The 14,444-nt window shown below is 36.4% G+C and overlaps 1 protein-coding gene across 8 annotated transcripts in view; it reads left to right on the top strand.

Moving 5' to 3' along the window:
- RYR2 (ryanodine receptor 2) overlaps nt 1-14,444 on the top strand; it is a 314,525-nt gene that overhangs the window by 248,056 nt on the left and 52,025 nt on the right. For all 8 annotated transcript variants that reach the window (XM_072331791.1, XM_072331794.1, XM_072331787.1 and 5 more), the window contains 7 exons: nt 275-515; nt 908-995; nt 2,398-2,490; nt 2,837-3,007; nt 3,975-4,034; nt 6,693-6,827; nt 9,693-9,805. In XM_072331791.1, coding sequence (XP_072187892.1) covers nt 275-515; nt 908-995; nt 2,398-2,490; nt 2,837-3,007; nt 3,975-4,034; nt 6,693-6,827; nt 9,693-9,805 — 901 coding nt within the window. The remainder of the gene's footprint in view (nt 1-274; nt 516-907; nt 996-2,397; nt 2,491-2,836; nt 3,008-3,974; nt 4,035-6,692; nt 6,828-9,692; nt 9,806-14,444) is intronic.

Here is a 14,444-nt window from a genome sequence, read left to right on the forward strand (position 1 = left end):
AAGTTATGAAGGTAAATATTTGTAAATAGGCACCTCAAGATTTATGATCTTGCAAGATTGATCTGTTAAATTGTTTCTTGCCCCCAAAGTTATAAAGGGAGTTGACCGCATGAAATCCTGACCACATTTAATTCTTGGCAAAACTTCTGCTGATTTCAATGTGGGCAGGATTTTACTCTCTACTCTAGATAAAGACACAAGAAGGAAGGAAAAGTAAAGTTTTGTTCATATTTTGTGGCCAGCTGTACATTATAATATTGATTGCCTTAAATAGTGTTTTCCCAGCCCATCATAAGCAAAGCGAAGCCACAGCTCTTAAAGACACACTTCCTGCCACTGATGGATAAGCTAAAGAAAAAAGCAGCAGTGGTTGTATCGGATGAAGAGCATCTAAGAGCAGAAGGCAGAGGTGACATGTCGGAGGCTGAACTGCTCATCCTAGATGAGTTCACCACTTTGGCACGGGACCTCTATGCCTTCTACCCTTTGTTGATTAGATTTGTGGACTATAACAGGTATGTGGAGAGGAATAGGTTAATAAATCTCATAAAATTTGTTTATTGATACCATATCTCATTCCTTGGTATGCCCACTACTGAATTAAAGTAGCTTTTACTCAGCCTGCAAATCTTAAAGTTGATCGAGCTAATGCTTTACAGCACAGAATGAACTAGAGCCTTTTTCAGAAGAGGAAAAAATAGTAAGTTCAATATAAATGTGATAAGATATAAGTAGGTTTATAAGAATTTTAAGAATTCTGAAATAGGACATCAAAAAGCCACTGCTACTAGAAAGGATATGCATGCTTGATTTTGTTGGTTTACATCCATGTAAAATGCTGAAAACAATGTTCAATTCTAAAGCCAATAAGGATCATCAGCATTTCTGCCCTTTTACCAAATTTTAGGGCAAAATGGCTGAAAGAGCCCAACCCTGAGGCTGAGGAATTGTTCCGCATGGTGGCTGAAGTCTTTATTTACTGGTCAAAGTCTCATGTAAGTAATTCCTTGGTGAATATATTTTAAGGTAGTTTTTCTATTAGGCTGTCAGTGGTATTAGTCATTTTATCTGAGAGAACAGAGTTAATGTCAGGGAGCTGATGGGTGTTTCTGTAGCAGAATAACAATGACTGGATGTTTTTTGTGTATTCTATTACTGTATAATTACTGCAAAGCTCATTCATGCTTACGTCCTTAGCATATTTTTTATCAGCTTCAAAACTGTTTTATAACGAATAAATGACTGCTACATTAGAGATAGTTGTCTCATTAAGGAAAAAAAAAAAAAGGACTTTTTGTTACATTATACTACCTACACTCTTGAGCCTCTAGAAAGAGTTAAAGTTAGTTTGAAGAGATCCTCCACAGTGCTAGTAAAAAGGTTTTCTGAATGAAGTGCACTATAGTGTACTGAAGGAAGTACCTATAGCGACTTAATTTGTGTTGCAGAACAGATTTTAATAAATATTAAAGGTATGTAATTCAATTATTAAGCATAGGTCTGTAGCTGGATTACATAAACAGAAGCTAAAAAGCTGTCATTCTAAGTACAAGTAGCAAGCACATCTTAAAAGCAATCTCCAAATAAAATATTTTTCCTGCACGATACCATTTAACGTTTGATAGCGTTAAGTGTCTCGTAACTGCACTTCTATCAAACATAGAATCCTTGGTTCTCAAGTCTAATTTCTGTCATGCAAGAACCAAGGAGTCCGGATTGAGACCTAGTCAGGCACTATCACTGATAGTACATAAATAAAAGATAAAGTATGATTCATGCAGTTACTGGAGCAAAAAGAAGAAAAAATGCAGAATTGAGAAAGATAAAACAATTTCAGGTATTTAATCTTTCTGTGGTCTGTTGTCTGCCCTGAATTTCTTTTCTGCCAGATTTTCCAAGTTTCAGAAGCAAGATGCCTTTTGTAGTTGTCTAAATTTGACTTTATGATTTATTACATATATTGCTGTGCTCTCTTTTTGTCTGTAACTAGGTACTAGATCACCAAATTATTTGTGTAATTGTAAGTTCGGAGTTCAGTTTAAACTTACTTGTCTATCTAAGTAATATTGGATCTTATAATGCTAAAAATTGGAATGGATAGTTTGTTAGTAAAGGAAAACATAAACAAATTTTTATAGTGAAATTTTTATATATCCAGATAAATATTTCCTTTTCTCTGGTGTAGAAAAAGCACAAAAACAATACAAAACCCTGAGCCATGTATCGTAAATAAAACTAGAATTCAATGCTATTCTTGATCATCCATTATATTTTTCTGTCCTTGTCTTATTTTTGTGAATTTTATAAATTTCTAATTCATCTACATTTTTAATTTTATTTCAGTACTCTCCTCACATGTTATCTGTGCTTTTAGCTGAGATCTTCTTTGTGTTTCAGAATTTCAAAAGGGAAGAGCAGAACTTTGTAGTACAAAATGAAATCAACAACATGTCCTTCCTTATCAGTGACACCAAATCTAAGATGTCTAAGGTAGTGTAAATATTTGTTCTCTTTGCAAAGTAGAAGGAGAGAAAAGGAATCCAGAGAAACATTATTATTATTATTATTATTTTTAATGTTATTTTTGACCACTTGTAAGACATTAAAACACTGGGTTGAGAAGCAATAGGTAGTCTTTTAAGAAACACAGTTGTACTTTGAGGATACTGGTGCAAAATATTTGCAGTAATAGCTATTTAGCTGCAAAGGAAGTAAGAAATTTAGTTTGTCAAGCCAGAAATAAGTATGAAGCTGTTAACTAACTGTTTAATGATGGATTTATTTAATATTTGATATGTTGTATTTTTTTTTTTTCTGTCTCTGTTTTATGCTGTAGGCAGCAGTTTCTGACCAAGAGAGGAAGAAGATGAAGCGGAAAGGTGACCGGTACTCTATGCAGACCTCTCTCATTGTGGCAGCACTGAAGAGATTACTTCCTATTGGCTTAAATATTTGTGCTCCTGGAGACCAAGATCTAATCGCACTGGCCAAAAACCGATTCAGCATGGTAGGTGCTCATGGGGCATTTCTAAAAGAAGAAATATTTTACCAACATTTTTTTTCAGTTTTTTCCCTCGCTCTCATTTTTACAGTATAGCACAAATACTATGCAATATTTGTTTTCCTACAAGAGCACTTTGATCAGGAAATGCTTGATCACGTTTCATGATAAACAAGGTGATACGAAAAATATTCTAGGATTCTTTAAGTGTTGTTTAAAATTGCTCTTCTGACTTTCATCTTCCTGGACAAAATGTCTGATCTTGCTATTTTCCAGTGTCTTCAGCCTAGAAAGTGAATAATTAAAGCTAGAAATACAAGTGGAACATTCATATTAATTCTTTTTCATTTTAATGTTCCTATGAAAATATGTAGTTAGAATTCTTATTCATAATCGAGACTAATTTTGCTGTATAAAGGCACAGTGGATGATGATAGCAGTAAGCTATGCGTTGTTCTCATATTGGAGGCAAAAAAATGTTTGACCTTGTGCATGTTGTATTTCTAAATGATCAATAAATTGGCAGAGATAATATTCTTAAAGCAGTCATTTCTTTCTCTTAATTTTTAATCCTAAATTGCTTATTATGTTTTGTGAAGCTTACATTTGGAAATGTATGTAAGAACTAAATGTCAATTTCATTTGGTCAAGCTTCATTCAAAGTTGTAGTGTGTTTATATTTGTATATATGTCCTTATGTATAAAAGAGTATTTCTTAATTCAAATGCATATTTAGTCTATTGAGTTAATATGAATAAATATGAGTGGTGGCATCTAGAAATTGTTCCTGTGAGTTTTGAATATGGCTGCCTCATCCAAAAAGGCATATCGCCAATGAAATTTTCCTTACTTTTCCTCATTCTTTTTTTCACCATTGTCAATTTTTAATTATCATCTGGACCAAACCCAAGCTTAATGTTTATACAGCACTGCCTTCCATGCCTGATTCACATCATTTATAATTTCTTGACAGAAAGATACCGAGGACGAGGTACGAGATATCATTCGCAGTAATCTTCATCTCCAGGGCAAGGTAATTTATATGTAGTTTTTAAAGATACATTCTTTCTTCCATTGAATTAATTTATCCATACCATATGATGACAACCTGCCTCAGTTATTTAGGATAACTTGTCACCTCTTTTTCTCTTCTGTCAGGTAACTTTTAACTTTCAATATTTAAATGTTAGTTATCTAGGTGTTTATGTATGCATTTTGTAATATAGCCTCTAGCCTTTTGAATCCCTATGAACACAATTAATATGAAACCAGGCATGTAAACAAGGTCTATCACGGTTTAAACTCTACCTTCTAATTATTTGAGATGATGTTACCTTATATCAGTTTGAAGTGAAAGGGGAAAGGAAGCTACCACTTTTTCATATTCTGTGAAGTAAAAAATCACTATGTTCTGCCCCTGTTTTTCAGCTCATGATAAAGAAAGTCTTTTTGAAGCAGTATAGGTTGCTATTTTTTATTGAATTCCAATCTTAGCTAATCAGTAGTACATATTTATTGATTTTCATGTTGTAAATTTGTAGGGATTGACTCTGGTTTTTTTCATTGTAAATGTGTGAAAGGTGACATTCTTAAATACACACAATATTTAGCTAACAAAGCCAAATAGCTGTTGTATCTAGCTTTATTTTGTAAGTTTGCTCTATTTGATATCATATTGCTTTACTAGCTATGAAAACTCTGGTTTTGACCTGTATGGAATGTGCTGCCCATTTAACTATGAGATACAGTCAGATATCATGCTTCCTGTTAAAAAAGAGTGCTAATGTGCTATGTGCATGCACTGCCCTTTTGCACATAATACAGTTGGGTATAAAAGTAATATAAGCTGGATGGATGGTCTTAGATAATTTTGTTGCTAGTTAATACGTAACTTCGTTGTAATGATGTTTGTGTAAGGTGGATCTCAGAAGAGAGGAACCTATCAGTAGGAAAAGTCTAATTTTCTTTCAAGGAGTTCTGCTATCATAGCAGTAGTCTCTCTTCAAACAATGTTTTCTTGTTGACCACTTTTGTTTCTCACAGGCACTGTGTTCGGTCATTTGTATTAAATGTTATTTATCCATATTTCTCTTTGAAAACGTTTTTTAAGAATCATGCTCCTAAATCTTTAGCTATAAATGTTGCAACATCTGTGTCATGCATTTGTCTACATTTGTCTACGTTTGTCTTCACCCTGTTTGTCTTTCCTTTCCTTGCATGTCTGCATGCTGTTACTCAGTACCGAGCCTTTTATTTCAAGAAATTGCATTCATTTTTGACATGGATGAAGCTCAAGTTACCAAAATCTTCCTCCAGCCATTCTAATTCACACCTTGAAATGTCAAATACTCATACCTGTAGAAAATTGCCTGTACAAAAAAGCTGTACCTTGATAGAATGTGAGGGCGTCCTCAGATCAACATCTCACCCTGTGTTTGAAAAGTCTTTTGTGGAATATCACACGACTGTGGATGTGACAGTTGCTAAGGAGTGGAAAAGCTGAAAGGTTTTGTAATTTTCTAGGTAGTAATAAACTATTATTGAGGGACTGTGTAAGCTTATCATCGTTCCTGGAACTCCAGTAAACTGAGTGTTAGAAGAAGTTTTATGGAGGTGAATGAGCATTATCATCTCTTGTTAGATGCAAATTGACAACTGGATCTTCAAAAATGTTTTAGAAAAGTAAGTGCTGAGTTTAAGCCTTACTCAGATTCGTGGAGCTTAGCCTAACAAATGCTCTCGTAGTCCAGTGTCACTTAAACCTAAATTGCACAATCAGGAATTGGATCACTGGTCGCAGCTCTCAGTAAAATGGTTAATGCATTCAATTTGTCTTCAGTGCCATTGGCCCAAAAAATAGTTCTTTCAGTGTGTGTTTCACTGTTGTATAGCAGGAGCACTGAGGAGACAAAATATTCAAAAACAGAGATGGATAATTTTAAAATCAAAGATCACTAAAATGGAGAAAAATAAAGAGAAAAATTAGAAAGTGTTTTACTTTATACAGCTTTTTGTAATTTGTATGCCAATCAGCAAATGCATCTTCAATTCATTTTTCATAAATTAGCATTAAATTTTATATTTTTTATAATCAGTAAAAATAGGATTTTCTAATAATTGAAAACAGTTTAAATGCAAAAAACAAAACAAAACAAAAAAAAACAACAACAAACAAAACAAAAAAACCCAACAAAAACAAAGAAAACAAAACTCAGGTAGAAATAATACTTATTTTCATGACTAATACTCATAACTGAAAGCTAAGTAGTTACAAATAACAAAGGAACAATTTCACTGTTATTTTGTTTAATAACTGGAAAGTCAATCTATAAACTTTTGTCTGTCTATCTCATATTCATTACTTTTCCTTAGATAGTATATTCATCACTTATAATAGTTGGCCCATGATCGTTTGCTTTTTATATAATTCTAATAATTTTAGTTCCTTAGAAGCTGTTAAAAAATATTGTACACATTAGTCTATAGTTCTGTTTCTTCTGTTCTCCCAGTCAGAGTAGTGGGCACGATGTGGATTAGCCATGTAAGGGTATGGTTCAGCAATATAAAGTGTTTCTTTTGTCCTTGGAATCAACTTCTATATTAATTAAACTGGCTATCCCTCTATTTTGAACATTTTGCCTTGGTTACATGTGATTTGTTTTGTTGTTTTTGTTTTTTTTTTTCCCTGCAGCTTGAGGATCCTGCCATTAGATGGCAGATGGCACTTTACAAAGATTTACCTAACAGAACTGAAGATTCATCAGATCCAGAAAAGACTGTGGAAAGAGTTCTTGATATAGCTAATGTACTCTTTCATCTGGAACAGGTTAGGGATATTTTCCTAATTCCACTGCTTCTTATTCTAAACAGAAGTGTTGTTCTTTCACCTGAAATATTAAATTTTATATTCTTTTTTCTTTCATTTGGTTGCTACTGTTAACATACTTTCCCTTGTAGTTTTTAATGTAGTATCATGTGGTCATATTAATCATGTAATGATTTTTCAGCAGCTCCAACTATCCAGACTTTGGAAATGGTCTAGTAACATCTATGTTTCAGTTTCTTTCTGGCATGTTGCACTTAACAGCAAGTGATCACTAAATTGTCCCTGAACAAAGAAATGCAAGTAAAAAATGTATTTGTTTCCAAGATCCTTTCTCTTCCTTTGAGATTTTTCAGTTTGGAAATAACAAGAAACTTAAAATATCTGCAGTTTGAAGTTGCATATTTTAACTATATGAAGTTATTAATATACAACATTTATTTTGATAACTTTAGAGAGCTATTTACTATAAACCAATTAGAAAAAAATTTAACTGCATGCTACAAATCAAAAACTACTTGAGAAGTTTAGTTTTCACATTTTACTTACTGAACTGCTATGTATTTTTCACTTTTCTGTGATTTCAATATTTTGTTGGCTTTTTTATTTTTGTTTTTAGTACTTTAAGTATTTCTTTTTCTGTGTGTTTTTTTGTTGTTTTTTGTCTTTTTTTTTTTGTAGGTGTTGTTTTTGTTTTGTTTTTGTCTTGGTTCTTTTTGTCCCATAGTCTTATTTCTCTTCTGTAGACTGTTGTAGACGTTACCAGGGCAACAGTAGACAATTGCCCAGGTATAGTTGTCTTTTTTATTATTATTATTATTTTTATTTTTTTCTTTTTTAAGTTTTGTTTTGTTATATTTTCTTTATTCTCTTACCAAAATCAATAATCCTGTGCATTTATAATATTTATTATAATAAACACTGTGAGTGTTTTTATGATAATCTGAGGTAGTCTTTTGTTCTCCACATACAATCACTCTGACCTTACGGTACTTGCAAAGATCAGCAGTACTTCAGCTATTTGTGTTTTCTTTCCATGAACTATTAATTTATTTGTTTTTATTGTTTTCAGAGATCTGCTTGTGTAGGCCGAGGCTATTTCTTCTGGGAAAGTATAGAGAATGTTATAGTTGTTTGTGAAGACATTACTAATTATCTAACTTACATATTTAGATTTGTCTGACTTCTAAATTGCTAGTACTGACTTAATTGTGTGTTTGCAGTGATTACTTTTCTATGTTTTCTCATAACAAACTCATAACTTGCTTTCTATCTTTTGAAAGGAAGTTATTTTAGAATGTCACCATTTAATCTTTCAAGTGCAGTTCCCCAGTTTTACTGAATGCTTTGTGGCACTTTTAGTCTGTTTAATTAAATGTTTATTGTCTTAACTGTGAATTATTTTTTGTATTTCACTAAACTAGTGAAGTTATCTGTGATAACTATGTTTTCCTGATTGAATATTGAGTGTTCATAAACGTTGTCATCACTACATACATATAAGACAAAATATTTCATTTTATTACCAGTGATAATCACCAGGTCTTTCAGCTAATGCTAATTTTCATTGACTGTTCTGATGTTGCTGGGAGTCAGAAAAGCTAATGTTTCACTAACAGAACTTTCTGAAAAACAAAGTAAAAATCCCACAACAAAACAATCCTCTATCAATTTGTGAAGGTTACATTAAATCAATTTTTATTAAGCAGATATGAAATAAATCGCAAAAACTAAGAGTAGACCATTCAAAAGGATTGCATTCTCTGCAGTCATTGTTCCCAGTTATCCAGTCAGACTATGCACTTTAGCATGCTGTTGGTCTTCTGGACCGTAGTGAGAAACAGGTCCAACATTGTACCTCTCCTGTTGGGGCTGTCTACTACCAGGTCCAGGAAGTTCTCCTCGGTTCATTCCAGGAGCCACATGGATTACCTACAGCTCAACATGCTTATGCTGATTTTCCAGCAAATGTCTGAGTGGCTGAAGTCCTCCAGCAGGATGAGAGCCTGCGATTGCAGTGCCTCTGGTAGCTGGAGGATAAAGGCTCTTCTCTTTGTCAACAGGCTCTGCTTGATCAAGCAGCCTGTAGTATACACCATTCTCAAGGCTCCCTTTGTTGCCTTAGTCTCTAACTCTCACCCAGTGGCATTTGACTTGCTCATGGCCATTCTTCATGGACAACTCTTCTTCCTTTCTCTCTCTTCTCTTCTTCTACGTCTGTCCCTTTTGAAAAACTTGTAGCTGCCAATAGCCACATTCCACTCATGGAAATCATCCCACCAGGTTTCAGTGATGGCAGCTGCAATGTGTGGTTTTCAATGATATTTATATACATAAAAGTGATTTAGTTCTAAGTAAATAGCTATATCAATGTCTCATTTTACAATATAATTCCTTTCCATTGTAACTGGTCCTGATAAACGTTACAAATAAAAGCTTGATGGCATTTAGAAAAATTCCCTCTGAGCTAATGTGGAGGTATGCACTCCAAGTATGTAAGGAGTTGCGTACAAAAGAAAGAAAGAGTGAAGTTTCTTTGTACTAAAATGTAAGATTTCCTAACAGGTGGGCTTAGTTATAATACTCTATCTGAAATATCTAAGAACTAGGGTTAAGTAAAAAAAGAGAATATCTATGCCATAAAAGGGAAGAGAGAGTTTGATTTTATGTTGTTTGATTTGTTTTGTTTTTTTCTTTTTAATTTGTTTCATCACTTGAAATCTGTCTAGAACACATTTTCCCATCTATAATTTTTTCTGTTATCTTTCCTGTTGATTTGTTATCTAACAATTTTGTTGTTATTACTATGCTCAGGGAGTAGGGATACTTTGACATTGTTTATTTTTCCATATATATTTTATATAACAGGTTGAACATCCTCAGAGATCCAAAAAAGCAGTTTGGCATAAGTTGCTGTCTAAACAGAGGAAAAGAGCAGTAGTGGCTTGCTTTAGAATGGCACCATTGTATAACCTGCCAAGGTAAGAGCTATATCTGTTCTATCATTACAAAATGTGTTTATGTATATAAAATGCTATTTGGTGTGATCTAAAGGAATAAAAATATGCAAACTGATGCCTGAGAAACTACACAGTAATGTACGTTTTATGTTGCTTTCTTTTAATAGATCTCATTTCTTTCTTCTAATACGCATTCTGAAAAAAATGACAAAAAACATCATTTTTAATTTGTGGTTCTCTACTCTCATTCCATCTTTTTGTGTTGTTATGGTCTCTTTTTTGAAAAGTGGATGCCTTTTGCAGGAGATAAATACAAAAATGGTCACTGTATTATAATCTTAGGAGATGAATTTCCTCCTAAAAATGTAGTATAACTCTGGTTATGTACTTTTTAGGAAAGACAGGTTTGACATGCAAGATGGTTGATGTGCTCTTTATTTGAGAGAGCAGTTGGAATGAGTCAAGCTCTGCCTAGGGATGAATGATCAACAAGTTGAGAACTTATGGGTGAAAACAAAGGGGAAGGCTAATACGGGTGACACCATTGTGGGTGTTTACTACAGGCTGCCTGATCAAGAGGAGGAGTTGATGAGCCCTTCTACAGACAACTGAAAGCAGCCTCATGATCCTGGGCACTGGTTCTTATGGGGGACTTCAATGATCCTGATATTTGTTGGATAAGCAACACTGCCAAGCACACACAGTCCAGGAAGCTCCTACAGTGCACTGAAGATAACTTTCTGATGCAGGTGGTGGAGAAGCCAACAAGGAGAGGTGTGCTGCTGGACCTTGTTCTTACTAACAAGGAAGGTCTGGGTGGGGATGTAAAGGCTGGGGGCAGTTCGGGATGTAGCTGTCATGATACAGTGGAGTTCAGGATCTTATGTTGAAGAAGCAAGGCAATAGGTAGGACTGGAACTCTGGACTTCAGAAAAGATGAATTTTACTTACTTGGAGGTATCCCATGGGTAAGAGCCTGGTAAGGTAAGGGACCCAAAGAGTTAGTTTATTCAAGTACCACTCCTTTCAAGCTCAAGATTGGTGCATCTCTAAGAATAAGAAATCAGGAAGAGGTGCCAGGAGACTCACATGGAGTAGCAAGGAGTTCATGGAAAATCTCAAATGAAAAAAGCAATTCTACAGAATGTGGAAAAGGGATCTGGCCTCTTGGGAGCCATATAGGACCATGGGGGGATGCCACAAGGAAGGCTATGGCCCACTTGGAATTAAATCTGGCAAGGGAGGTCAAGGAAATGAGAAAGGCTTCTCTAAGTATGACAGTAGCGAAAGGAAGACTAGGGAAAATGTGACACTGCTGCTGAATGAAGTGAGTGCCCTGGTAGTGGACACTGAAAAGCCAGAGTTACTGAACATCTTTTTTGCTACTAAGACTGTCCCTTGAGAATCCCAGATCCTCAAGATAAGAGAGAGTCTGGGATATTGAAGTCTTCCACTTGGTTGAGAAGGATCTGATCAGAAAGTGTCTAGCCGAAATCAACACATAAAAATCCTTGGGCGCTCATGAGATATACCCACGTGTTCTGAGGGAGCTGACAGAAGTGACTGCCAAACTGCTCTCAGTCATCTTTGAAAGGTCTTGGAAAATGGGAGATGTGCCTGAAGACTGAAGGATAACCAGTGTCACACCAGTCTTCAAAATGGTCAAGAAGGAACCAGGAAACTACAGGCCAGTCAGCTTCACCTCCCTTCCTGAAAAGGTGATGGAACTACTTGTTCTGGATGTCATCTCCAAGAAACTGGAAGAGAATAAGGTTACGAGGAATGGTCAATATGGATTCACCAAAGGAAAATCATGTTTAACCAACCTGATAGCCTTCTGTGATGTTATCACTGGCTGGGAAGAGGCAGGGAGAGCAATGAATGTTGTATATCTTGATTTCAGCAAGGCAATTGAAATTGTCTCCAATAACTTCATCCTAGTAATGAAGCTTAGACTGTGTGGGATAGATGAGTGGACAGTGAGGTGGATTCAGAACTGGTTGAATGGCAGAGCTCAGAGGGTTTTGGTAGGCAGGGCAGTCTGTTTGGAGACTGATAGCAAGTGGTGTCCCTTAAGAGTTGCTTCTAGGTCTGGCCTAGTTCAACATCTTCATCAGTGATCTGGGTGGATGCACAGAGTCCATCCTCAGCATGTTTGCGGATGATACAAAGCTGGAAGGAGTGGCTGGCGTGCCAGAATGCAGTGCTGCTTTCAACAAGACATATGCAGGTTGGGGAGCTGGGTAAAGAGGAACATGCTGAGGTTCAACAAGAGGAAGTGTAGAGTCCTCACATGGATACAAATAACTACGTGACTGACCTGCTGAGAAGGAGCTCTACAGAGAAGGACTTGGGTGTTCTGGTGGACAGCAGGCTTACCATGAACCACCAGTGGGCACTTGTTGCCAAGCAGGCCAATGGTATCCTGGGGTACATTAAGAAGAACATGGTCAACATGTTGAGGGAGTTAATCTTCCCCCTCTACCCTACCCTGATGAAGCCACATCTGGAGCACTGTGTCCAGTTCTGGATTCCCTAATTCAAAAAAGTTTGGGATCATCTAGAAAGAGTCCTGCGGAGGGCCACAATGGTGATGAGGATCCTGGATCATCTTTTTTTATGAGGGAACACTAAGAAACCTGAGTCTATTTAGCCTAGAAAAGAGAAGGCTGACAGGTGATCTCTTCAGCATTTATAAATATCTGAAGTGTGGATGGGAAATGGAATGGATGGACAAATGGATGGGGCCAAGCTCTTTTCACTGGTGGGACAGTGAACACAAACTGGAATGCAGGAATTTCCATACAAAGACAAGGAAGAAGTTCTTTACTGTGAGGGTGATGGAGCTCTGGAGCAGGCTGCCCAGTAATATTGTGGAGGCTCCTTCTTTTTAGATATTCAAGACTTGTCTGAACCCTTTCCTTCTTCAATGTACTGTAGGAAACCTGCTTTTAGCAGAGGATTTGGACTTGGTGATCTCCAGAGTTCCTGTTGAAAACCTATGATTCTATGATGTGTCTTTTAGGAGGATCTGTTGCAGGCACAGAGGAGGGGCTCACTGGTCTGTAATTCCCTGGGTCTTCCTTTCTCCCTTTCTTAAAAATGGGTTGTCTTTCCAGTCAACAGGGACTTCGCCTGACAGCCACAACTTTTCAAGTATGATGGAGAATCTCTTGGCAGCCACATCTGCCAGTTCTTTCAGGATTCCAGGATGCATGTCATTGGGCCTTGTAGACTTTTGTTCATTCAGTTTTGGGAGTTGGTATATTGGACTTACTTTTCTCTTAGAGTAGGAGAGATTTTACACCCACAGTTCCACCCAGGGGTTCACAGATGTGCAGTTCAGGGAATGTGAGAGAAATGAGAATCCTGACTGCCACTGAAGACTGAAGCAAAGAACTTCAGTACCTCAGCCATTTCTGTTTGTTATAGTCGGTTTTCCCTTCTCATTTATGAGAGGAGTTACACTCTCTTTGGCCAGCATCTTCTGATAAGTGTACCTATAGAATCCCTTTTTGTTATTTTTCATATCACTTGCTAAATTCAGTTCCATTTTGTCTTGGCTCTCTGGGTCCTACCTCTGCATGTCTGGACAGCAGTACATATTCTTCCCAGATGCCCATCCTTGCTTCCTTGCTGTTTTCTCTTGGGGAGAAGAGAGCTCTTGTGTTCTCAGAAGAGCGTCCTTATAGAGTTGCCTGCTCTGCTCTGCTCCTCTTTCTCTAAGGACAGCTTCCCAGGGGGTCTCATCTGGAAATTCCTTAAACAGACTGAAATTTGCTCTCCTGAAGTTCAGGGTCCTGACTTTGCTTTTTGGCAGGCCCATGTTCCTCAATATCACAAACCCAGCCAGGCGATGGTCATTACAGCCTAAAGTGTCTCCAATATTAACATCTTCCTTGAGCTCCTCTGCATTAGTGAAAAGCGGGTCCAGTAACACTCCTCTTCTGGTTGGTTTATCTAATAGTTAGATGAGTAAGTTGCTCCCAGCACACTCCGTTAGCCTCTGGAATTGCTTGCAGCCCACTATATTGCATTTCCAGAAGTCATCTGGGTGTTTGAAATCCTCCATCAAGATAAGAGCCCATGAATGCAACATTTTGTGTAATTGAAGCTAGAAGGCCTCATGTACAGCCTCTCCCTGATCACGTGACCTGTAATAGACACCAGCCATCAGATGTCCCTTATTAGTCTGGTCCCTGATTTTCACCCATCCATCCCCTGCAATTCTGTGATAACTATTGAATTGCCTCTATTATTTGATGCTATATGTTCTATACACAGAAAATAAACTGATATTATTTATCTGAAAAGTAGTCTATCCTGAACTTTGAGGAAGAGCATTTCTATTTTTCTGTTAGGAAATTATGCAGATCCAGTAGTTGTTTCACACCTTTTTCTGTAGTTCCTTTATTCTCCTTTTGTTCAAGAGAGTTTAGAACATCAAATGAGTCTTAAAGTCCAAAGATACTCACAGGCATAAACGTGCAGAGAAAGCAAAGCAATCTGTGTTTTCATGCAGTTGCTAAGTAGTTTCCTAGAACAATTATATCTGATATTCTCAACACAGAGTAATTCTTATTTTGTCTCTAAAGAATGCATATTGTTGTTATCACATTTAGTACAGAGTATCTTAGAGTCTGTCCTGGAAAGCACAAGG

Source organism: Excalfactoria chinensis, chromosome 3 (assembly GCF_039878825.1).
Source record: "Excalfactoria chinensis isolate bCotChi1 chromosome 3, bCotChi1.hap2, whole genome shotgun sequence".
NCBI classification, from domain to species: domain Eukaryota; kingdom Metazoa; phylum Chordata; class Aves; order Galliformes; family Phasianidae; genus Excalfactoria; species Excalfactoria chinensis.